At 46.6% G+C, this 26791-nt stretch overlaps 1 protein-coding gene across 1 annotated transcript in view; it reads right to left on the bottom strand.

Moving 5' to 3' along the window:
- Window positions 1-26791, bottom strand: part of ZNF740 (zinc finger protein 740) — a 76094-nt gene that overhangs the window by 30902 nt on the left and 18401 nt on the right. Inside the window, exons 2-3 of the mRNA XM_069653336.1 lie at window positions 16240-16363; window positions 15909-16061 (exon numbers count right to left, since the gene is read on the bottom strand). Of these exons, the coding sequence (XP_069509437.1) occupies window positions 15909-16061; window positions 16240-16260 (174 nt within the window). The 5' untranslated portion in view covers window positions 16261-16363. The remainder of the gene's footprint in view (window positions 1-15908; window positions 16062-16239; window positions 16364-26791) is intronic.

Genomic DNA, 26791 nt, shown 5'->3' on the forward strand with positions numbered 1-26791 from the left:
TGCCTTGAATGGTGTTCTAGGTTGTTTGACCGAAGTGTAATTATTTGCGGCGGAATTGACTGTAGTCAATTTTGCTGCAAATTGATATACACTTCAGCCAAACAACCCAAAATGTACCTTTCACCACCACCCGACCCCCTCCCCTACTTAACTGCTTGGTCGCGGCCGCTTCCCCTGCAACCCTGGGTTCCAGATCCGTCCCTCTAACGCGGGTCGTATCCGTCCCTCTAACGCGGGTCGGATCCGACTCCGTAGGGTCCTTTTTTCGTTATTTTCTTTTTTTTTGTCCCCGCCTCCAATTTTGAGGAAAAAGGGGAAAACACATCTGCAACCACCCTAGACCAAAAATACTAAACAAGGGAAGCGGGTGACACCCCCGCAACACATGTTCAGTATTTATAAAAATCGATCGAATAGTACTGGACGAAATTGGTCAAATTTTAACAATCGATAGATTTTTATCATCAAAATGGGCAGTACTTTGAATAGAATCGCTCTCCCGACAGTGTTCTGCAAGCTCCCAGCACCTTTCACAGGGACAGGCACTCTAGGTGCCTGCCGCTGTAAAATGTGACCCAAAAAATGCATTTTTATCCTGTTTGAGGAACAGAAATGCAAGCAACTCAGCAGCGGTTCATACCTTAAAAGAAATGCATGACAGGGTCAGGAAAGACCCTGTCGTGCAGTGGCAGCCCCACATCCCGTGCACGTAGGGTTGCCTACAATTTCTGCACATTTAAAAGTGCATCTTGCTTGGAAATGAGGGATGTGCTTTTAAATTGACAGAAACGCCACTTTATTTGATCAAGGAGGTGAAAAAGGCCATCTGAATGGGCGCGCATATAAATTGTGCCCATTCATGTGTCCCTTGTGGATTGGGCTGCAATTTTTGGGGCGCAAGTGATTTAATTTCTTGTGTAAATAAAAAATAAAAAAAAAAAAAGAGTTGAGAACCTGGCACCATGAGGATTCTTTTTTTCAAAACAGTAATTTTTGCAGATTACTTAAAAAAGAAAAAAAAAGTATAAAGATGCTGTTTTTGCACAAAACGGCCATTTTTGCGGCATTTTGCGGGATCGCAAAATCGCAATAAGCTGGAGGGTCTGATTTAGCGCATTGCTTTACGTACCCTTATCTGGCGGCCGGCCTGAAAGTGTGGTATTTGCAGTAACAAGTTCTTTACTCTCTCCTCTGAGGGAAAGACTAACCCTTCCTCTGTGTTTAGAATAGCTCCTAAGAACTGTTTGGAGGTGCTGGGCACCAGGCTTGATTTTTTTCTCGTTGATCGAGAAGCCCAATTGAAAGAGGAGGTTGATTGTTGTCTGAATGTTTTGTCTGCAAATCAGAGGCGATTCCCCTGTTATGAGCCTGTCGTCCATGTAAGGGTACACTGGGATTGCCTTCCTGCACAGGTGTGCTGCCACCACCGGCAGTACCTTGGTGAATACCCTTGGCGACAAGGCTATTCCGAAGGGCAGCACCTTGAATTGGTAGTGCTGGTTCGCTATCTTGAAACGCAAGAACCTTCTGTGCGCTGGAAACATTGGAATATGAAAATAGGCATCTTTCATATCCAGTCTTGCCATGTAATCCCCCGCCCCTTTTTTTAGAAGCGGGATTACTTTTTGTAGCGTGGTCATGCAGAACGTTTGTGGCTTGACATACTTGTTTGCAGGCCTCAGAGCTAATACACGGCGCATTGTTAGATCTTTTTTGGGCACAAGGAAGTAAGTTGAATATATACCCCTGTGCCGGGACCACTTCTATGGCATCCTTTAATAGAAGCGCTGTTATTGCCTCTAGAAAAATCTGTTGATGTTCTTCTGAGTGTCTCTTGTCTCGGGAGGGTGATCGCGAGGTCTTTGAAGAAGTTCTACAGAGTAGCCCCCTGCTACCGTTGACAGCACCCATCTGTGAGGTAATACCTTCCCATGCGTGGGTGAAGTTGGAAATTCGTCCTCCTACTGGAGATGCATGGAAGGGTACTTGGCGCGGCATGTCACTTGCTCTGAGGTGGTGTGCCACCTCGAGCTTGGCCTCTGCCCGAGTACCCCAACCTCTTTGTTGTCCTCGTGAGTAGCCCTGAAAGGATTGTCCTTGGTTGGTGCCATAGGAACCCTGGCCCTGGTTGTATCCAGATCACCTCTGGGAATTCTGTCCCCGAAAGCGGCGAAAATTGCTGTTGCCCCTCTGCCCCGTGGGTTTGTTCGTGAGCTGGCCTAATGACTTAAGGGTTTCGTATTCAGCAGGTTTTAGTGCGTCTTCTACCGCCTTGCCAAAGACCACATCTTTTTCCACCGGCATATTAAGGTGGCCTGTGTTTCTGGCCTGATTGGCAAAGCCATGCGTGTCTTTTGATTATAGTGCCCTCTGTGATGATTCTACCCGCATTGTCTGCTGCGTCAAAGTTCGACTTTAGGAGACAGGTAGACACCGCTCTACCGTCTGCTGCTACCTGGTCCAATTGGGACTTAAGTGGCTCAGGTGTGGAAGAAAGTAATGCGGAAACCTCATCCCACTTGTGGCAGTTGAAACTTGCCAGAAGTGTAGCATTATTTGCGATGCGAGTCTGGTATGCTGCAGAAGAGGCTACTTTCCTGCCCATTGCAAACATCTTTTTGCTCTCCTTGTCCGGAGGAGCCTCGGAGGAAGCAAGGGGAGTGCCTGCTCTTTTCCGTGTGGTGGTAACCACCAGGGAGTCCAGCTTTAACTGGCCTCTTATGTAAAGGGGGTCAGAAGGTGCAGGTTTGAACATTTTTTTTTCGACACACAGGTTAACGGCCCGTGTGCGGTTGGGTGCCTCCAAAGAAGGTTGGATTCTGTGTTGTACAGACTTTAGTATTGGAATAAATTGGCCTACTGCTTTTTTATCTCCCAACAATTGCTCAGCAAAGTCTCTGTCTTCTACCACCTCTTGGGTATCTATGCGGAAGTGTTCTGCCGCTTTAGTTAGAACTTCGCTGAGATGGGGTTGGTTGTCTATAGGGGAGTCTACTACTGGAGGATCCTGATTAATGGGTGAATCCAAGGGGTAAATGTTGGCCACCTGGTCTGGGTCTTCATTGTCCCCATCATATAATTCGTCCAAGTCCTCATCCATAAGTTGATGATCAGATGTATCAATAAACAAAACATCCTCCTGTTCTTTTTCTGGATGCTCTTCAGGGTCATACTGTAACGCTCACCTGATTCCCGCAGAGGCGCCGGTCTTGACTGGGTGAATGCCGTATCTTCAAAGGTGATGTGTAACACACGGTTGGCTCTTTGGGCTGGACCTCTGTGCACTGTATGTCTGACTCGAAGAGTAAGATGTCTGCAGATAGAAAATATGGGATTAATGAACTGGGGTTATTGGGTGCCTCTCTCCTCTTCCCTTTCTCTTCTCCTGTAGAACCCCAAAGGTTAACGCCCTCACCTTAGGTAAGTGAACGCCGAGCTCTCCATCTGCCTCGGGGCAGGGTGCCGTAACCAGTTCCTTCACTGGATAAGGGTGCAGGCCTCTTGACCTCAGAGGACTGCTGTCCGTCGTTAACTGCACGAACGGTAAGTTCTGGGCGCTTCAAATGTCTTAAAAGTCTTTTGTAATGATATCTCTTGTTTTGCAGAGTTCCGGCGATGGCGGATGGCGGGCTGATAAGAGTTGAGGATCGAACCCGCGTGAGGAATAGAAGCGCCTGGAAGCACGTAGGTAAGCGCTTGTAGCCTGCTTCACGATGCGCACTAACTGTCCCTTTTATCTTGCAGGTACAAGTTCGGAGCTTTAGAGAAGCTGAAGGGTGCTGGAATACCCACTGGATTCGGCGTGGGAAGGAGTAATGGCACATGAGTAATAAAGTTGCCCAATGTCTTTAAACGCACCTTCTTTTGTCTTTCAGATGCGGGATGCAGCGCCGAAGGCCTCCGGAGCGTGCGAAGAGCTGGTAAGCTTTTGTCTTTCAGATGCCGGAATGCAGTGCGAAGACCTCCGGAACATGCGAAGAGTAGGTAAGCCTTTGTCTTTCAGATGCCGGAATGCAGCGCGAGGCGTTGTTGACAGCCGATGGACCAGGTAAGAGATGCGCTGCCACTGAAGACCATAGTGCTAACCTGTTCTTTGTTTGTCTTTACAGGTGCTGCTGAAGACTGGATTCCAGGATGGTAAGAGCCTTTGTTTCCTTAGGCCCAGGATCAGAAGCAGAAGACACGATGAGCGTTCTGCTGCAGAGAATGCAGAATAACACAAAGCACGATTCATCCATCGGGTGTGGTTTAAATAGCCTCCTGTAGTGCTTAGGTGTCTCCTTCCACAGCCACGCCTAGGTAAGAAAAGAGTTCCTGCTTTCCAGAAGAGTTCCAGTGTTCTGAACCTAGGGAGTGGCTCCTGCCCCACCCAACAGGAAAAGTAGTCCCAAACAGAAGAGGATCTGGGGTTCAACTGGCAGGTAAGCAAGCAGCATGGTCTGCTGCAGGTAAGTCCACCCAAGCATTATGAGCCCGGCGCTTCCAGCGCTGGGACTGGGCATCTTTATGAGCCTGGTGCCACTGGCGCCAGGACAGGGTCCAAAAGGTCCCAATTGGGACTGGCTTGCACTCGGAACCGGGGTTATGGGTCTGCTTCCAAGGGAGTCGGGCAAGTCCTGATCTTTTGGAAGCAGAGATCATGACAGCACCCCCCCTCAAGGCCGCTCCCAAACCGGGCTTCTCCGGGGGTTTGGGCTGGTTAGGAAATGTTCGATGAAATCTTTTGATTAGACGAGGCGCGTGGACATATTCTGCAGGTTCCCAGGATCTTTCTTGGGGACCGTAGCCTTTCCAGTCAATCAGGTAAAATAGTTTAGATTTGGAGATCTTGGAATCCAGGATGCTTTTGACTTCAAACTCGAGTTCTCCATCAACTAGAATAGGTTTTGGAGATGTAGTTAGTCGGGTTTGAGGTTGCACGGGTTTTAATAGAGAGACGTGGAAGACCGGATGTATCTTCATGTGAGGGGGCAAGTCCAACTTGACCGCTACTGGATTTACTATGGTAGTGATGGAATAGGGACCAAGGTATCTTGGGTTGAATGTGCGTGGTCCTTTTAGAGGTAGATATTTGGTGGATAACCAGACTTGATCTCCTACTTGATATTGGGGGGCTTCCTTCCGATGTTGGTCTGCTCCTTTCTTGTATTGTTCTTTAGCCCTTTGAAGGTGAGAAACGGCTTCCTTAAAGGCTTGGGTGATTGTAGAATGCAGGTGGTCTACTGCTGGTGTTCCAAGATCTTGGAGTGGATCCAACTCTGAGGGTGACTACCGTATAAAAGAAAAAACGGGGTCTTCCCAGTTCCCGAGTGGACAGAGTTATTGTAGGCATATTTGGCTATCCAAAGGATATCTTTCCAAGTTTTTTCAGTTTGTTGTAGCATGCAGCGCAAATACTGTTCCAGAGTTTGATTGGTCCTCTCGGTTTGTCCGTCGGTTTGAGGGTGGTGGCTGGTCGAAAGTCTCACATCAATTTGAGCCGACCGACAGCAACTTCGCCAAAAATGAGAAATAAATTGACTACCTCGATCCGAAATTAGAACTGAAGGAAAACCGTGCAGTCGGACGATGTTTTCGAGAAATTCTCGGGCCAGAGTTGCTGCTGTTGGTAAGCCTTTGAGTGGAATGAAATGCGCCATCTTGGAGAATAGGTCCACGATTACTAGGATCGTATTGTATCCGGAGCATGGAGGTAGATCGGTGATGAAGTCCATAGAAAGCGTATGCCAAGGGCGAGGCAGGATGTCAATAGGGCGTAAGAGGACGGCTGGTTTTTCCTTTTGACTCTTGTTTTGGGCGCATACTCCACAGGACATTATAAAGTCTCTGATATCTTTTTTCCAAGACGGCCACCAGAAGTAGCGCTTGATCTTTTCCGAGGTCTTGGTCATACCGGGATGTCCTTCCATTAAAGAATCGTGATAAGAAGAGATTACCTTTTTCTGTAAATCTGTGCTGGGCAAGTATAACCGTTCTTGGAAATATAATAGGTTGTCCTTCAGCGTAAAGTCCTTTCCCTGCAGATGCCAATTCTGTATGTCTGCTGGAGTTACCAGTAGCCTGGCTTTATCCTTAACTTCCTCTATGGATTGTGTGGCGATTACACCTAGAATTCTTTGTTCGGGAATGATAGGTACAGGTTTAGGATTGATCAAATGTTCTTCCACTCCCATCCGAGAAAGGGCATCAGCTTTACCGTTTTTTGTACCAGGTCGATGGGTAATTATGAAGTCAAACTCGGCAAAGGATAGTGCCCAACGGAGTTGCCTAGAGGATTGAGCTTTTGCGGTTTTCAAATATTGCAGGTTTCGGTGATCTGTAATCACAGTAACGGTGTGTCGGGCCCCCAGAAGATAATGCCGCCAAGCCTTAAAGGCGGACTTGATAGCTAGAAGTTCCTTATCAGTAATAGTGTCATTGATTTCAGGAGGCGAGAATTTGCGGGACCAAAATGCCACGGGATGCAACTGATTGGTTACTGGGTCCTTTTGTGATAGAACTGCCCCCATGGCAAGGCTCGAAGCATCAGTTTCAACGATGTAGGGGAGTTCTGGGCGAGGATGTTTTAAGATCGGTGCAGAGATAAATCTAGTCTTCAAATTCTGGAAAGCTTGTTCCGCCTCGGTAGACCATTCAAAACGTTTGTTTTTCTTTAACAAGGCGGTGATGGGCTGGACTATTCGAGAGAATTCGGGGATAAACCTGCGGTAAAAGTTAGCAAAGCCTAACATGCTTTGAACACCTTTTACGGAGGATGGCGATGGCCATTTGAGAATTGCATCGACCTTCTTTGAATCCATACGCACTCCGCTAGGTGATAATATGAATCCCAAGAATTCAACTTCAGTCACGTTGAAAACACATTTTTCCAACTTAGCGAAAAGTTTGTGTTGACGCAATCTCTCGAGGACCATTTTCACGTGTTTCCGATGTTCAGTTTCCGCTGAAGAATAAATGAGGATGTCGTCAATGTAAACAACAACACACACATCTATGAGCTCTCTGAGGACATCGTTCATAAAATATTGAAAGGCGGCCGGGGCATTGCAAAGTCCGAAGGGCATGACCTGATATTCAAATAGCCCATACTTGGTGCGGAAGGCCGTCTTCCATTCATCGCCCTCTTTTACTCGTACCAAGTGGTAGGCTCCTCTAAGATCCAGCTTTGTATATATGCATGCTTTTCTGACTTGGTCCAGGAGTTCAGGGATCAAAGGTAATGGATATCTATTCTTAACGGTGATCTGGTTCAGGGCGCGATAATCTATACAAGTTCTAAGGTCCCCTTCTTTTTTTGGAACGAAGAACAAAGCTGAGGAAGCAGGGGACTTGGAAGGACGAATAAACCCATTCGCTAGGTATTGATCCAGGTAATGTCGGAGGTGAAGAGTCTCAGGCTCGGTGAGGGCATAAATTCTACTACAAGGAGGAGTAGATCCAGGTATCAGGTCTATCTGGCAGTCATAAGACCTATGAGGAGGTAGAGAGTTAGCCTGATCCTTCCGGAAAACATCTTGGAATTCTAGGTATTCAGGAGGTAACTGGGGAGCCTCCGAGGAAATTGCTGCCAGTGCAACACCAGGTCGAGGGTGACAAGTAGAGACACATTCTGGAAACTGAACCGTTCTTGCTCGCCAATCGATCTGAGGATTGTGCTTCTCTAACCAAGGAATTCCTAAAATAATCTGGAACTGAGGGGCCTTGATCACATCGAACACAATCTTCTCATGGTGTCCATCTTGACTTACTAGCGTCACTTCTTGGGTGGTATGCGTTACTGGTCCGGAGGCTATCTCTGTACCATCCACCGTAGTAATGACGTCCTTTACAGCCTTTGGACAAAGAGTCAGATTCATCCTCAAAACCATTTCATGATCCACATAATTGCCAATGGCACCGCTGTCGACGTAAACTTCAATCGCATGTAATCGATCCGGATGTTCAGGGCTAATGAGGACCATAGGTATCACGAAATGCGAGGTCACGGAACTGGTTTTAACGCTCGGCAAGAGGACCTCTATTCTTGTCGGGCGAGGTCTTTTTTCCCTGCTCAGAGTTTGTGACCCTGGTAACTGCAGCTCCTACTGCCTTCTTGGCTGGTTTCACCGGACAGTCTCGAAGAAAGTGCCCCGAGTTTCCGCAATAGAGGCATAATTGCAGCAGTTTTCTCCTTTCCCGCTCCTTTTGTGTTAGTGGTCCTTTCAGGCCCCCTATTTGCATGGGTTCCCCGGAGTCTACTCCTTTGGTAGGAGTTGGTGGTTTGGAAAATACTCGAGCATCAAACTTGGAACGATCGGCCTTCCTGTTCTGCAGTCTGTGGTCAATTTGAACGACTAAGTCAATATAGTCCGAACAGTCTTGCGGGGGATTCACTACTTGGTCTAACACATCTTTGAGCTCTCCACGTAGACCTCTATAAAACAGCGTAATCCTTTTGTCCTCAGGCCATCGAGTTTCCACTATCAGTCTGTTGAAAGACGCAATATAAGCCAAAAGGTCTTGATTACCCTGTCGCAATGAAAGGAGCTCATTGTCCAAGGCCTGCCCCTGTGAATGTCTTGCAAACAGTTTTTCCATACTGAGCTGAAAAGCTTGAAAATCATGGAGAACCGGATCATCTTGATTAACTAGAGGGATCGACCAGTCTGCCGCATTGCCACTAAGGTACGAAAGCACGAAAGCTACCTTAGCTTGATCAGTTGGAAAGGCTGCTGGCCGGCATAAGAAGTGCAACCGGCACTGATTAATGAATACTGCAAACCTCTTTGGGTCACCAGAAAATCGTTCGGGCGGAGCCAGAGGTACATTCCCAGGTAGGTTGATCTGCACTGGGTTCGTAGAGGATGCTGAAGGAAGATTTGCCCCTGATGCGGGTAACAGAGTTTGTCCATCTTGTGACTGTAGCAATTGTCTAGCGAGATCGTCTGTTCGCTCCTTGGAAATAATCAGTTCCCTTCTTAGAGCATTCGTTTCCTGACGGGCTGCATGCACTTCTGCTCTTAGTTCCCCAAGTAACTGGGCTAGTTGGTCGGTATCCGAGGTTTCCATAGCGCCTGGGTGGGAGTTTTGCGGTAGGCTTTGTGTTCTGTAACGCTCACCTGATTCCCGCAGAGGCGCCGGTCTTGACTGGGTGAATGCCGTATCTTCAAAGGTGATGTGTAACACACGGTTGGCTCTTTGGGCTGGACCTCTGTGCACTGTATGTCTGACTCGAAGAGTAAGATGTCTGCAGATAGAAAATATGGGATTAATGAACTGGGGTTATTGGGTGCCTCTCTCCTCTTCCCTTTCTCTTCTCCTGTAGAACCCCAAAGGTTAACGCCCTTACCTTAGGTAAGTGAACGCCGAGCTCTCCATCTGCCTCGGGGCAGGGTGCCGTAACCAGTTCCTTCACTGGATAAGGGTGCAGGCCTCTTGACCTCAGAGGACTGCTGTCCGTCATTAACTGCACGAACGGTAAGTTCTGGGCGCTTCAAATGTCTTAAAAGTCTTTTGTAATGATATCTCTTGTTTTGCAGAGTTCCGGCGATGGCGGATGGCGGGCTGCAGCGCCGAAGGCCCCTGGAGCGTGCGAAGAGCTGGTAAGCTTTTGTCTTTCAGATGCCGGAATGCAGTGCGAAGACCTCCGGAACATGCGAAGAGTAGGCAAGCCTTTGTCTTTCAGATGCCGGAATGCAGCGTGAGGCGTTGGTGACAGCCGATGGACCAGGTAAGAGATGCGCTGCCACTGAAGACCGTAGTGCTAACCTGTTCTTTCTTCGTCTTTACAGGTGCTGCTGAAGACTGGATTCCAGGATGGTAAGCCTTTGTTTCCTTAGGCCCAGGATCAGAAGCAGAAGACACGATGAGCGTTCTGCTGCAGAGAATGCAGAATAACACAAAGCAAGATTCATCCATCGGGTGTGGTTTAAATAGCCTCCTGTAGTGCTTAGGTGTCTCCTTCCACAGCCACGCCTAGGTAAGAAAAGAGTTCCTGCTTTCCAGAAGAGTTCCAGTGTTCTGAACCTAGGGAGTGGCTCCTGCCCCACCCAACAGGAAAAGTAGTCCCAAACAGAAGAGGATCCGGGGTTCAACTGGCAGGTAAGTAAGCAGCATGGTCTGCTGCAGGTAAGTCCACCCAAGCATTATGAGCCCGGCGCTTCCAGCGCTGGGACTGGGCATCTTTATGAGCCTGGTGCCACTGGCGCCAGGACAGGGTCCAAAAGGTCCCAATTGGGACTGGCTTGCACTCGGAACCGGGGTTATGGGTCTGCTTCCAAGGGAGTCGGGCAAGTCCTGATCTTTTGGAAGCAGAGATCATGACACATACAGATCTAAAACTTTGCCCCGAGTTAGGACATCAGTACAAACATGTAAACAAGAAGGGAGGTTGAGACACAGGGGGTCGGGAGCTCAAAGGGGCTGAGGTGGGTGGGGTGGTCTGAAGGCTTAAAAGCTGTTCAGGGTGCTTTTCGAAGAAGTTCCCAATGGAGGACATCCTACACATAACCCTGTCGATGTCCTCTGCGGATCAATCTTTCAAGCTTGGAATGACAATTTCGGGCTCGGAGTCGGGAAGGCCCATGTCTTCATTAGTGGGTGGGATAGGCTTAGGCCTAGGGTCTTTAGGTCTCCCCTTGAATAAGTCTTCTGTATGGGAGGTTTTATGTGTCTTACATACAGTGTTTGTCCCCACTTTGGGTCCGAGAGGAGAGTGAAACTGACTTTTTGGGGCCTGACGTCTTGCTAGTTGAACGTCAAATTTCATGTGTGTGGGCCGAGGATTCGCCTGAGGATGAATGACCCTCGGATGTTGTTTTATGCGAGGCACCCTTGCCGTCATTCGCCGTTTTACCGTCTTTTGACGATTTACTGGATCGAGATTGCTCAGAGGACCGGGATTTAGTTGAACATTCACGGGGTGCCGAGCATTGTCGAGTACTCGATACATCTGTCGAGTGTCGACTGGGGGTTGTGTGTTTTGTGGTGTTTGTACTTTGAGTGCTACCGCCGCCGGGTGCAGTCCCCACAATATGGGCGCCGGCCTGTCCTACAGGGTTGGGGGCTTGCGTAGCTACCGCTACTCCGGTTCCCTCGCCGTCCGAAAGGGTGGCGTCGCTGCCATCGCTGAAGGCTCCCTCCACCTCCATGGCCTCGAGTTGCCTGGCGTGGTGGGCCCAGCACTTAGTGGAACGGTCTTTCAACATCTTAGGCTTGAAGAGTCTACAGGCTCGACAAGACATCTCGACGTGATCTCTCGGGAGACAAGTTGCAAACGAGATGTTTGTCTACCCAGGGGAATTTACGGTTTTACTTTGGGCAAAACTTAGATGGGGTGTTTTCCAAAATAATGGGTAAAGGTGATGGCAGCTGGGCGAACAAAGTGTAGGAAGGGGAGACTATGCATTCTACAAATGGCCTTACAACGGCTTCACCCCCTCTCTCCCTACTGTCTCGGAACAGAGGCACGGGGCGGCCTTCCAAGGCCGTTCAGATGATTTTCAACGATAGTCTTCTTTCTGATTCTTCGGCGTGGTATTACGAAGTCGAAGAAAGGATAGAAGGGGGAAACTATCTTAATTAACAACGTCAATGGCTAATTTGCCGAAAGGAACTCTGCTATTCGCGTCTGTCTAGCATGGCGGATAAAACAATCCGAGGGATCATGGGTACAGTGGACGTCACACTAGGGATAGTATTACTGGCACGCCCTGTCGACAACCCTTTGCGAGTTTCGTAAACAACAACTGTAATACTCTGCAGCTTCCACTAGATGGCGGGCTATGCACAGCATGTGATCTAAGCAGATTCCACAAGCCTCAAATATATATATAATGCTCAGTAACGAGCAGGGACTCAAAGTGTAACTCTGCAAAATGCGACCAACACAATGGCGAGCAGGGACACAAAGTGTAACTCTGCAAAATGCGACCAACACAATGGCGGGAAAAAAAAAAACTATCTGAGGACATCGATGCATGAAGGACCATGGTTGCAGTACATGTCACAGTAGGGATAGTATAACAAGCACACCCAGTCTACATCCCCTTTCGATTTTGAAAACAAATAATGTAATACTCTGTGCACCAAAACACTTGATGTTGGCCTATGCAAAGTATGCGATTCCAAGCAGATTCACAAGCATCAGAAATATTTGTGTGTAGACATTGCCACAAGATGCATGTCTCGGGAGCAGTGTGCTGCATCAGCTTGAAACATTTCAGACGACATATGCTTGACTGGTGAGTGTTGATTTGGATTCTTTGTGGGAAACTCCTCCCTAAATGTGTAGGGATGCCAGAGTTAGTGGCCATATACTGCCTGGCTGCTGAATGTGGCTTGGTATGCAATAGGAGACCCCAGACTCCAATATGTCGATCAAAGCAGACCCCCTTACCCATTCATTTTTGTCTTGCTGCTGGTACACAAACCTGCACAGTTGAAGGCCGGTTACTCGAGGAAGGGGAGTGAAGCCGTGTACAAGCATCTTAAGTGATCCAAGGAGACCCAAGGTGAAGCAACAGACTGCTGATCTACTGCCCTCTGATACAGTGAGGACAGCTGGAGCACCCCATCTGACCAAAAAACCCATCTCCCTAAAGCTTCTGCCCATGCCTTCATCATCTGTCCAAGTATGGAGGAGCCCTTTGCTGCAGGCGATCATTGCGGGCCTGTATAACTGATGGACCCAATTTTCCCTAATCTGCAATGCATTGAAAGTGCTGTGGTTCCATCTCTCACCAACTGGGAAGCTCCAGGGGCTTGTTTTGCTAGACGTTGCCCAACCACATCTCCAAACCTGTAACCTGAAAACTATGGCTCCTGTCCGGTGTGGTCCAGTGGACAAATCTTCAATAAGCCTTCCTTTGGATCACTGGATTCAGACTCCAATCACTGGAATCCTGTTCTGGAGCCTGCAGTGGCGATAGGAATCCAAACCTTTCCAGTGAGCACAAACCGAACTCCAGAAACCACCTGTGGCTGAGCTGGCAGACAATGCCAGATAATCCATCCTCCCGGGGGGTCTGCTGGTCTGGCTCCAGTGCACTGTCACTGAAGCCATCAGGGGTCTCTGGAGAACCCTTCCTCCAGATCACCCCTGGAATCACACACACTTGGCACTGGGGCAAGCTTCCGAACTCTGGGATTTATCTTCCGTCCCTCTGGTGCTGCAGGGGGGCTCTCTTCATCTTGATGTCCCCTCTTTGAAAATAAGGGTCTGCCATTCTTTAAGATCAGAACAGAACAATAGAACTGCTATTGCTTTCACGTTCCATAAAGGCAAAACATTTTCCACAGAGAACACCACTTTCCGCAAGCCTTTGCCCCAAACTGTCTTTTCACTCAGTTTCGGAAAAGAAAGGAAAACCTTTACTTACCCTTTAAAAGGTGAAGGCTGTCTGACACCCTAACCCTCGACGGGTTTGGTACAAGCAAAAGGAAACCCTGTGCACCAAGTGAAGTGGATGTACCTGGACCCTGAAAACACTGCCCAAAGCAGAAGGTGTCTGAACCAGAAGGAAAATGCAAAAGAATGGACTAGAAGTGTGACAAATAATCACTTCGTCCTGAGTCGGCTGCGCTGAACAAAGGGTTGCTCTAAGCCTCAGGATGTAACAAATTGGACAGTCGGGGGCCGCAGCTGACAAAAGCATTGCTTGCAACAGAACCTCCCGTCAGAGAAGAAAAGGTGCACAGGAGGTGCCAAACATAGTACCTGGAATTGGAGTTATGGTAGCTGATAAACCCAGGCTGGTTGGAGTGGGCTACATAATCGTATGGATTCCACATGAACACACTAATCCACCCACTCCTACACAACGCGCAATGCATGTTGAGCAATGTAGCCCATGGCAATAACAACCTGATGGACCCACATCCTCTAGTCCGAGTCACTGAATATTGGTATGAATATTCTAATGGGTGCAATGAACGCCTTTATAAATACTCTAATGGAGCACCGAATATGGCCATAAATCTTAGATTTTTCCTGATCGGGTCTGGTCAGCTTCAGTGAAACACTGGTACCTCAAAACAACCCTGAAGATGCCGACAACTGTGCTTACATTAAATCTCTAACACCTTCAAAGCACAAATCCCAAAGGAAGGAACATCTCTGGCAAATCTGGCACTATGGTTGCTTTGCAAAGAAAAGGTCAGAACCAACCCTTGTTCTATGACCAAACACTCTTCCAACTGCTACGATGTCTGCAAGGACATAACAGACCTACTTCTCAGCACAAACACACGGCTCGCAGAGGATTACTCTGGAATTAAATAAAAGGTAATCCGCACAGGATGCAAGAGTAAACTTGCAAACAGAGAGGAATTGCAATTGTTCACAAAGACATCACTGTTAAAAACTCACCATTTGACATCACAGACTTAAATCGGTTTGCCTAATCTGCTCCACCTAGCATATGTTCGGGCCAAATTTCCTTCTCATCTATGGACCACCTTCATACAACCCACCTTTTGAAGTTAACCTGGCTAATGCGGTAACAATCGCTCAACATATTCAGCAATTTCAATATCTGTATGAAAAAGGAGGACAACGCAGCTACAAAACGTCTTTGCAAATCTGGGCAAATTGTACCTCAAGCAGCTAGTTAAAGGAACCATCCACTCAGCTGATCACACACTCGATGGTGATTTCTACAATTAGAAGACGTTTACCACAATTCCCTCCACCAGTTTTACCTTGGAGAGACCAACCATTTCAAGGAAATCGAGTTGGACATCTTCCTTGACAACTCTGAAGCACCCAAAACCTAGCTCACAACGGAAAACTAAATGGTTCACTTTACAACTTCATAACTGGATAAGCAACACTCTTGAAATCATGCCACCTAAGCAGCCTTTTAAATTCTTAGAAAAGAAACAAGTCAGCAAACAATCTCAAGGAAGACAAACCGAGGTTTGTGAAAATCTGGAGAGGAAAATTAACTTCAGACAAGATTGTGTTGCAAATCAAAAATTTAGTTTCTATAGAGGAAACAAAAAACAAAAAAGTTAAGCAGAGCAAACGCGGCCAGCAAAACGCGGCCAGAACAAAGTCTTCAAAATTGTATGTTTCGGATCTGCCCTTAACCATAGAGAATGCTGCCTGTTTCGCACTTAGGATATTTCACTTTGCCTCAACTTTGCAGTCTGCACACTTTTCAAACTTTCTCACTTTACCTATGCTCGTGAAACAAAGTCAAATATAAACATCTTATCTTGAAAACTATCCATAACTTGCCCCATCCTACCTATCTGCTCATCCCCTTACTCTTCCCTCCCCTTGCTCATTGCAATCACCCTCGTCAAACCTCCATGCCACTACTGAAGTCCATGCGCTCCCTCGTTTCTGCACTCTTCCTTAATCTGGAATGCTCCATACTACTCTACCACCATTTAAATCTAACCTCAAAGCCCTCATCCTTTCTGAAGAACCTGCTTCCTAGCACTGTACTTTACTCCATCACCCTGCTTGCCCTCTTCCACATGCCTCAAGGATAACCTTACAGCACTTTTCCTTCACTCCCCCATCCTTAATTTAGCACTTCCTCCACCATCCTTTTCCTATGTTCTGTTCTCGTCCCTGGTTTACTTTTACCCCTTCCCCTGCAACATCTGACATTCAGGTCACATTCTCTCAACTCATTGTCAAGGAGCCATATCCTCCGCTCCGTATATCAAGGTTACATTTTGTAAACATTTTTGTGCCAAAAAATGCTTGGTTTTCCAGCGATTCATGTAAATAAATAAAACTCCACCCCACCCCTCAACAAAACCTTGTCCCACCCAGATTTCCGCTGACACCTTTGAAGCCCCCTGAGCTCCTTCTTGTTTCTGCTCTCCCCCACTCTCTGATCTGCCCTCTTACCCCGTCGATCTTCAGGATATAGATAGAGAAGATATGGTTTGTAACTTTAAAATGTCCATACCAGTGGTGTACTACTCAAGCTCATTGAGTAGTTATTCCTCTGTCGGCTCTCAGACTGCTTACTCAGACGAGCATTTAGCATGCTCATCTTCCTGCTGGCCGCAGTCTGCATCAAGTTCATCCCAGTGAACATCTCATATCCGAGTAGTCTGCTCTACAAAGAAGCACAGAAAAGTCAGAATTCAATGCACTAAAAGTATCCCTCAACAACATTACTTTAAAGACTTGAGCAGCAAAAATAAAAAGCCAATATTGAAGGACAGAATAAAAATTAAAAAAAAAAAAACACATTGAGCATTCTGTAATATTGATAAGAAAAATAACCGACTCACTGCGTTCTGGTAATGCGCCATTTTACTGCTTGTAACTGGCAGGTTTTCCAGTGTCCGCCTTGCGTTAATAATCCATACACCAAAAGAATAAACTATGACCAAGGAATGGTGCAGAAACCACAGCCTAAAAAACAGTTAAAGCAAAAAGACATCCAAATACACAGTTAAATTTTCGGAGGTAAAAATGTCAAGCTTCAAGCAAATAAATTGGCATAAAAATCTACTCGGTCCCTCTAATCTACACATACACACACACACAGTGCATAATTTCTTACTGGACAAGACTCAAAGCCAATGACTGCTGAATCAGATTGTATTGTTTAACTGATAAAATGCTTCAGTATGCAGAGCAAGAACACAACAGTATTTTTTGGTATAAGATTACGACAGTCATGTATGGTACTTGCAAACATCTTAAACTGCCCAATGACACATTAATTCTGTGAAAGGGGGCACCAATAAAGAGGGGGACCAACAAGTCCTACTGCCCAGGTCAAGAGGTTTTACAAGAACATCATGAAATGTCTTAGATTAGAGTCCTCTGTACACCACACCTAAGGCTTTTGGAATGAATAAAACCAAAATGCCATTAAGGCAAGCCTAGAAAAAACAAGTACAAGTTGCTCACTGTAGTGGCTCTCACTGGCAGTCCAAGTCACACTTCTGATAGCCATAAAAGCTCTGCCCACCATCAGACTTTCCATCTATCCGGGAACCAGCACTGAAATACTTCACAAATTCACATGCTCATTTCATATTGCAGTATTGAGGTGAGAATTCTCCAGTAAAAATAACCAGTTTACCCCTAACATTGGACACAATGCGGTTATGCATGGGTCCTACATTAACGACTTTTTTCCCCAGGCCAGTAGGCTATTTTCACCCAGCCGCCATCAACCTTGCAGTAGTTACTCCACCACCTCACACCTGACATTTCAAACATGCGATATCAACAATGACAACCTTAGTGGAGGCCGTGCGAGTCGCATGTGACTCTATATTAGCTATATATAATGCAGAGCTATACCTACAGATAGTACTTTGGCTTTCTCCCGCATTTAATTTTTATAGATGCACGTTAATTGAACATTCACAGTAGCTATTCAACAACAAATTGAAGAGTAGCTTCAGCAGCACTTGGCCCACTAAGATTTCACATCGGGCTACTTTATCCATAACAACTTCAATAACGTTCACGTAGCTGCTTTGCAAGATGTCCCTTCATGCCTTCTTCTCTTGAAGAATGACCAGTTACTCTCACTGGTAAATTGGCAGACAGTTTTTAACAATGTACAACGTAATCTACAAAACAACTAGCGACAGCTACTTTTCCTACCACCAGGCCCTTCATTGCAAATCTGTAATCCATGGAATAATCGGGACGGACTCCTGAATTTCTTAGCCCTTTCTATATCGTAAATTAGACAACTATTCATGTGCACGGTATGCAGTTCCCATTCCGTCTGATTCTGGTGAAAGGAAATGAACCTTCATGGTTTAAATGGCAATACAACGCTATTTAAGAAAGAAGTTGCAGAAGCAATCTAAGTGTTAACTTGTCCAAGTTGAGTGATATTTAAACCGAAAGGCTTCAATTACACTTTCCCAGCGCATGCTTGTTTTGACAATAAAATATGCAAGTTTTTAAGTGGCACATTTCAAATTCGCAGAATGTAATGGGACAAAATGGCCGACATTTTTCTAAAAACAATATAAAGTTCACACGACAGAGTAAGCTTTCACAACAGCAGAAACTGGCTAAATAAACAATTGAAAGAATGATTAAAAGGCTTGAGAAAATAGTTTAATGCATTTTATATTTTAAGATTACGCCCTTACGAAATTCATGGATGAATGCTGCAAACCCAATTCTATCCGACACAGCGAATTTGGCACATTTTCTTAGGGAGGCTGTTTGACTTTATTGCACATCAGAAGGAAAACCACTTGCATTTCCTTAAATATATGTTGTGTGCACAGTGGATACGCTTTTGTGTGCCAAGAATTGCATATACCTTCTATGTGAGATGCCGATTTTGGGAGCCAGACTGCCAGGTTCAGAGAGGCCAGGTTGTGCTGAAGTCCTCCTCCCCCAATTCAAGGTGAGGAGTCGCTGATATGACTCGAGGGGGAACGTTCACTGGCATGGCTAGCAGAGCGGTTTAACAAAGCCGACAAGCCCACGTCAGAGGGATCAAGATCACTGTGCATTTTCCCCTATTGAGGGAAAGGTGTAAAGAAACTTCCAAATGATGCGGATTGTGAATGCCTCACTTACTGAACCACTCCTGAGGGAACAGCAAGATTAATGTGGGATATTTTGCATTGGATGCCGTCACAAATAAGTATTTCTGGGTTTCCCTACAGACAGAAAAGCAAAGAGACCGTCGACTGGCAACTGCTACTTGTGATCAGACTTCCCTGCTCAGCTGATCCACCAGATTATTTTGAACCCCAGGAGATGCTCCATCTGTATGGAGACTGTTTGGCAGCTCACGTCCACAGTTGCTGCACTTCCTGGGAGCTCATGCCACTCCTTACTTGCATATATAGCAGTTTTGGTGCAGTCTTTTGTGATTCAAGACCAAATGAACTTTAGAAGAATACTCTCCCCTGTCAACTCCAGGATGTTTAAGTCCAAGGTGCTGCACATCTCCCCATTATGGGCCTCTGGCTTCTGGGTCTCCCGTGCGTGGTACCCATCCTTTTGGGGGTGTATCTCTTACTACACAGACATCCAATGTGTCACGCCTTTTGTCAGATTTGGAGCGACCACTATCTGGTATCTGCGAATCTAAAACTGCCTATTTACGTACATCAGCACAATCCCCATATCCAAGTAGTTAATAGAAACTTCAAAAATCTAAACAGGGCACAGATTAAGTCATGCGCTGATGAAATACTGTGTTCCTTTCAGGATCTCGACTCATGCGCAATCCTCTTAGACAAATACAATAAGCACGTTCTTGAGCTGGTGGAGGCAGGGGCCCCTCTCAAATCTAAATTAGCCAGAAAAAACAACAACTGCCAAAAATGGTTTACTAAGGAGCTCCACACTTTAAAAAAGGAAAAACGTACACTGGAGAGGAAATGGATCCTAGAAAAATCAGTGGATAGTAAAAATAATTGGAAAACAAAGGACAAGGAATATAGAGACAAAATAAAGTCAGCTAAGGCTTTCTTTAATTCAGAGATTGAACTTGCTGACAACAAGACTAGTAAACTTTTCGACATACTAAAGAGCATTGAAAAACCTGCTAGTCTCACACCCCCGTTACGCCCACAGAGGAGGATTGTAATATTGTCTCTAAGGCTTTTCAAGCTAAAACTGATAAAGCACGACAACACATTATCAAGGTTAGAACCTCTGTGAACCAGGAGATACAATCTATAGAAGCAGAGATAACCACAAGAGAACAGATTTTCAAATTTGACCCCATCACTGTAGCAGATTTGTTAGAGGTACTGAACAATATGAAACCCACCACCTGTGCAGAAAATATTCTACCACCTAGCATTATTCTGCAACATAAAGACATTTTTGCCCCCATTCTCCTGAGAATAGTGAATTCCTCATTCCAGGAGGGTGTAGTGCCAAAGGAACTTAAGGTCACCATCACCCCTCTTGTCAAAAAAGCCGGCCTGGATCCAAAGAACCCTGCTAACCTGCGCCCAATTACAAATTCCAACTTTGTTCTTAAATTACTGGACAAGGTAGCAACGCAGCAACTACAGAAATTTGTAGAGAATCAGGAAGCCTTGCACCAGCAACAATCTGGCTTTAGAGCATCTCATAGCACTGAAACAGCCATGCTGGACCTACAGAATCAGATGTTGAGCTTGCTTGACAAAAATAAGTTATGGATGCTGATGCTTCTTGATTTAAGCGCTGCCTTCGATCTGGTAGATCATCAACTCCTCATCAAGGCACTCATTGAGAACCTGGGCTGCTCCGAAGGAGCTATTGACTGGTTATTGTCATTTCTATCGAACCGCCAAGCCAGAGTCCACTGGGGCAGCAACTTTTCTGATCCCTGCGATATCCTCTTCGGAGTGCCCCAAGGGGCCAGTTTGTCACCAATGCTGTTCAACATATACATGCGCACTTTGTGCAGCATACTGGTGAATGCAGGCGTGTCGTTTACGAATTACGCAGATGACACTCAACTTATTTTGGAACTGGGGGGCAGCCAGCACGCCGCTGACAGCGAAGTGATTGCAAGGGTTTATAAGACAATAGACGATTGGATGCAGGCTAACTGGATGTGCCTGAATGATTCAAAAACCGAACTGATGCTGTTTGGTTCCAGTCGTCAGTTGGCTAATCTAGGGGCAGAGTACAAATCCTTCCAAATTAAGAAAGCCATCATTTCGGTGGCCCCTAAAGTGAAAACCTTGGGCATGATGGTAAACTCTGCGGTAGATTCCCATGCCCAGACCAGCTATCTCCAAAAAAACACGGCTTATTATCTCAGGCTAATGAGATATATCAAGCCCTTCCTAAATGAATGTAACCTGGCGACCATTGCAATGCACTGCTGTTAGGGGCCTCATCTAAGGACTTAGCGAGATGTCAGGTGATCCAGAACAGTGCGGTTAGGCTAGTAAGAAATCTGAAGAAGATCGATCAGGTCACCCCCGATAGGATTTCCCCGATAGGATTTCCCTTCATTGGCTAAGAGTAGAGGAACGTATAAAGTTTAAGGCTCTTTCTTTGGTCCACAAGTGCCTCTATGGTAAAGCATAGTATTTGAAAAACAGCCTAGTCCTCTACACACCCAGGAGAAGACTACGATCGGAAGGAAAGTGCCTCCTGGTCGTACCCAATTTCAAGTTGAAATCGGGGTTGGGTAGATCTTTTCTGGTGCTGGCACCTAAATTGTGTAACAGCCTTCCCGATTCACTGAGGTCAGAAGCAAACCACTTTGTATTTAGGAAACGGATGAAGACACTCCTCTTCAGATAAGATCTCTAGCGCTAGTGGCTGTCCGGTCTTCCATGCCAACTGTTTCGCGTCTCTTTATGCCTGCTTTCTTCTCTTCTATGTTGTAATGTTCAAGCGCCCTGATGCCCTCGGGCTACCGGCGCTTTATAAAAATATATACATACATACATATTTACCACTTTAGCCCATCACACAACAGCATCTTTCACCTTGTCAAACGTTTGCCTTCCCATTCACAAGAGACTTGAAGGAACTGTGGCTGTAATATCTTCCTGTAATATCTTCCTGTACACAACTCATCTTCAGTGTGTGTAGACCAGGGGTCTGCAACCTTTGGCTCTCCAGATGTTTTGGACTACAGCTTCCATCAGACCTAGTTAGTGTAGTCAAGGGTGAAGGATCATAGGAGTCAGTCCAAAACATCTAGACTGAAACATTGCAAACCCCTGGCACAGAGGGAGCAGGAGAATGGAGGACATAAGGCCAAGCAAAACGTAATTGTCCAACCAAAATCTTTACTTTTGAGTACAATCATAACTATCTTAGCAGGGTACAAAAACGTGCACTCGCCAAGCTAGTCATAATGGACTCCTGGCAAGTAAGAAGTTGTGTGCTGTGTGTATGTATCGAATGAGGTGGCAAGTCACTATATGGCTGGCTAGTAGCTTGCAACTTGAAACTAATTTGTTGTTTGGCTACAGCGATCACCTCTTTGCAGCCTTACTGCTCCTTCCCCCTCTGAAATCGCCCAATGCACAACAACTTGCCTGAATGCCATCCTCCAATAGAAATCCCTATGCCGTCAAATTCAAAACTCTTTAAAAGAAGGAAATCTTTCTCACTGCTACCAATGCAAACCCCACTGCCCCATCTCTTTGCATTCTGACCTCCTCATCCTCTCACGCATGGTTCAGAACCTTTGGGTTTTCAGACAGCGGCCTGAAACGCTAAAGTTGAGTCATGGCCACTGCCGCCAGCCTAGTCCTCCTAAACATTAGGAATTTTTTTTTTTTAAACCACACACCGCCCATACCACTTAAACCTTAAATCTACTCTTGCGCTCAGAAAACAAACGCATAAGCCCGATTGTTATAACTTAAATCTTTGGCTCCCCTCAACAAAGTTCTCATCGTCAGAGATCTTCTCACCGTATCTACTTTGTCACTATGCTGGATGGCTATCCAAGCAAAAGCTATCTTTAAAATCCTGCTACTCATCTACAAATCCATCCAACTTCACTGAATGCAGCTCACCAGCTTCTCCCTCTCAAAATCTCTGCTCCTCAACTATTCATAATGAAGAGAGGGTCCCTGGGATGCCCCTCCTCACCCCCATGAACAGGACAGCCAGAAGAGTCAAAAATGCACGAAGCAACTCGCTGTTTGGACAGCCCCGAGGAGGGCCAGTAACATCCACGTACGTGAACAGATACTCTGAGACAGTCATTCAAACCTTATCCAGCCAATATCTCTGTAAATACAGGTGCCACTATCCTGATCATGGATTCAAATGCCTCGATGGATCACATTGACTAACAACGGAAAACCATTGTGCCAGAGTCATTAGTGACACCACGACATAGCCACGTTAGTTATGAAGCAAGCTCACAGCCATGTATGAAGCTCCACGGACACACGGACACACACAAAGCACATGCTTGCACAGTTGTGTAGAGGACAGATACATATGCATACGGTTGAACCAACTTATTATTTTTCTCATTAGCTAAGTTCAGAAACGCTGCACGCAAGGCAAAAGAAGAGATGCAGAGCAAGCTTGCAGACGTAACTAACCCTATGGAACTACAGGATCGTATAAGAAGCCTGGAAGAACCGAATACTCCTAACCTATAAGAAACATAGCACAGTATAGATATATAGAAATCATAGTATAGCTATAATGAGATTGCATGAGGCCACAAGCCACAGGACGAGAGGCGAAGAAAAGAACTAGGCTGCACAGAACAGCAGGCCAGGGACAAACAGCACGTCCCGAAGCTAAGTGACAAGGAACCATCTGCAGAAAAGTAGAATAATTACTCAAATTGCAGACCAGAGAGTTTGATTTTGCAGTCCTCAACCACAGGGTGCTGACGTGCCAGACAATGGTCATTCAGCCGCGGGTTAGGAAGAGGAACAGTTCTCAGCAACACAGACTTGAATTGAAACATGGATTTTTTAACAACGTTGCAACACTGAGGGCATTCTCACAGGCAAAAGTGGTAGCACTGATGGTTACATTGAGAACACAGTCTCTCTCATCACCTTCAGAAGGTGCACTGAGAACAGACTTGGGTCACAGGCCTGGGGAGATCGGCTCCAGCCAATCAGGGAACAGAAATCCATTGGTGGGTGGCAGAGGGCAAGGGCCAATGGTAATCCTGCGACCTTGCAACAATGTAATCGATTTCGGGGAAGGGGCAGGCAAGCCATCTGACATGTGAGGACCAAAAGTAACCTGTATAGGTACCATTCATAGGCACTACCACCCCAACTACTCAATCTGGTCTTCTCGTAGGTTTTTGGGGAAGAGCCCCATTTCGTGACATAGAAATCGAACAAAATGGCCCGACCTGGGCTTAGGAGCAGCGCGCCCAGGAGGTTTTCAATGTCTTATGATCCCTGTCCATTTGTGCAATCAACGAAAGTTCCAACTTGCCCATGGCAGAGTCCTCCGGTTCGTTGGCCCCTGGAGCTGGAACGGTGAGCTCATAGTGTAACCCCCAGCCCCGCTGGTATACCTAAGCCAACAAGTTGGTAGCAGAGGTACGGTTGACTACACCTGTTCAGCATAAGCCGCCTCTTCGACCGCAGCGCCTGGAGGGCTGCCGTTCCCCTCATGGAAAGTGAGAACAACGGGAGGTGCACCCCCATGCAGATATCGTGGTCAGGGGGGATCCCAGCAGACCAGAAGGGTGATGTGGCAGCTTTGGGAGAGCCGGTAGCCGAGCAGCGTCAGTGGATCACAGTGACTCAGCCACATAACAATATTAGTTTACCACCCCCCTCAGTTGCTGAGTATAATCTAATAGTGTGAATTATAGTAGGGAATGGAACTTAGGTAGGTCTCGGTTTTGTGGTTAGGGAGCATTCGGTTTTAAGGTAAAGGGTTCTGACGAATAACCCACACTAATGACTTGGTACGGATGATGATTCCCTGTGGATTGGGCGTTTTAGCTTGGGTCATGGATGATGGGATCCCTGTGTAAAGGCTTAGCAAAGGGGGCTAGCTTAAATAGCAGACAATGTTCTTCTGGTTAAGTCTCTGAGGAGTTTATCTACAAGGCAACGCTGCAGGTACAGATTGAGTACGAGAAATATTGGTATCCCTCGTTAGGAGGCAGGAATACAGCTGTGGGTATCATAAAAATTGTCTTTGTGATTGAACAGTAGCGTTGTGATCTCCGTTAAGTGATTTATATCCATCCCTATGTAGTGAAGCAGTGGCATCACCCATAGGACCTGTGCATAGGACTAGGACAGCACGAGGAGGTACCGAACTTGGTGTTCAGAATTTGCAATTGACGGACCAATCTGTTCAGTGGCGGTGCACGGAAGGTACATGCGCAAGATTGGCAGACGTGCTTGAGGAGGCAGAGTTGTAGAAGGGCAGTGTGCAGAGCACACCTCAAAGGTTGGTTGGGAGCCAGAGAGGCTTGAGATAATTGTCAAGAACTGGTGTTTGTGAAGTTTGTATAACAGAAGTATTGAAAGCCTCGACTTGAGGTCGAGTATAAAGCCGTGTAATCAGGGGAAATGCAGTGGGCATATGCCCCTACAGCACCCATTTAAAGCCCTTCTGCGATATAAAGACAAGATTAGTATATATAACGTGGAATGGACGAAAAACAGACGGTAAATCGATGTACAGGAAGCAGTGAAGCACGAGAGTGGGCAGAGATAATGGAAGAAGTAGAAAGGAAAGAAGAAGGAACACAAGAGGGTGCAAAGAGAAAAGCAAAGGAAAGAAGAGAGCAGGAGCAGCAAGAGATTAGGAGAAAGAGGGAGCTTGAGGAGAGAGAAAAAGACGAGAAGGAAAAGCAAGTTTTGATAAGAAGGGGAAGGAGAAAGTGGGAATGAGAGCAACTCGCAAGAGCGCAAACATAAGGAGGAGCGCGCAGTGAGAGACATAAGACTGAAATGGGGATTGACGGCGTCAGACTAGAAAGCGAGAATAGGCAAGTGGAGCAGGATTGCAGCAAGACAAATGAAAAGGCAGCCGCGCTGACAGACAGAACAAACGCAGGGTCCTCCATTGGGGGGAGGGTGGACAGCGGGAAACTGATGGACAGGGAGGCAAGGTACTGAGGAGACAGCTTCCATGACGATTTGGGCAGTGACCTGGGAAAGACGAGACGATTTGGTAGTGAGTGAGGACGAGGGGATGGGGCACCTTACTCTGTCGACAGGGAATAAGACAGATTGAAGATCGACATGGGGAGCAGACAGATGCAGGGGAATTGCAGGATGAGAAAGACGAGACCACGACAGTCCAGGGATGCATCGAGCAGCCTGGATGGTGTAACCCCATATGCACAGAGGCTAAGGGACTTCCAGGCATGAAGAGGGGGTAAATGGTAAGGGCGTTCACTGCCACTAAAGAGACCAGAAGATCTGAGGGGGAAATCAAGTTGACAAGAGGAACCGACAGGGAGATTGGGTTCACACAGATGCCCTTACTATAAAAAGGGAGGGAGGGGCGACCTCAGTACCACCACGGAAACTATCAAGGAAAACTAGGCTACCCTCTGACCACGGGTGAGGGGAAATGGGTATACGAGATAGAAAGGATGACGGCAGGACAGAAATTAGAAGTAGGGGGACGTAAAAGGTCTACTAGTGGTGACTCTCAGAGAGGCCGCTGATTAGGTATGGTGAAGGTCAGGGGACCCAGGAGTAAAAACACAGAACACAGCACACGATAGTTCCCCGTTTGTGCTAACTGTATGGCAAGCTCTACGGACACAGTGCCCAGACACGTCAGACCATAGTGCTATTATGGCATGCAGAATGGGGGAATTCGAAGACCTGATACAATATATTCAGGTTATTCAAGAGCTCTGTCGCCTTGAAACACGAGAACTATGAAATAAAACAGTGGCATTATTCTATGATATATTATGCCAAGGGTTGCCAGAACAGGTACAAAAGGCAACTGAAGAAGCTGGTGGGAGTGGAAGCAAAACCATGGTCAGAAACACAACTTACAATAGTACATTACTGCAGGTTAATGCAAGAGAACGCAAGGAAAGCAAGCAGGAGGCAGCAAAGTTAGTACAGACCAGGCCATCTAAATACGCCATGGAAGGGGCAGTATTAACAAGGAGGGGGACATGCAGCATGGCTAAGGAATAGGGGGGGGTACCAATGGGACACAGGTTTGGGCAACAAATGCAACAGAGCTGAGGGGGGTTTCCGGGAGGGTATCGGGGATACGGACAACAAATGCAGCAAGGGCCAGAAGGTTTCCCTGGAGGGTATCGGAGACAAGTGAGAGCCGAGCCGCCCCAGTGGTGAGAGTGTGGACAGGCACCAAGCATATACCCGCAGACATACTAGCCCATGACACACCACAAATGGAGGCGTCCGTGCGGCAGTAGTCGCAGGC

Source organism: Ambystoma mexicanum, chromosome 3q, assembly GCF_040938575.1.
Source record: "Ambystoma mexicanum isolate Mex_15411 chromosome 3q, UKY_AmexF1_1, whole genome shotgun sequence".
Classification (NCBI taxonomy): domain Eukaryota; kingdom Metazoa; phylum Chordata; class Amphibia; order Caudata; family Ambystomatidae; genus Ambystoma; species Ambystoma mexicanum.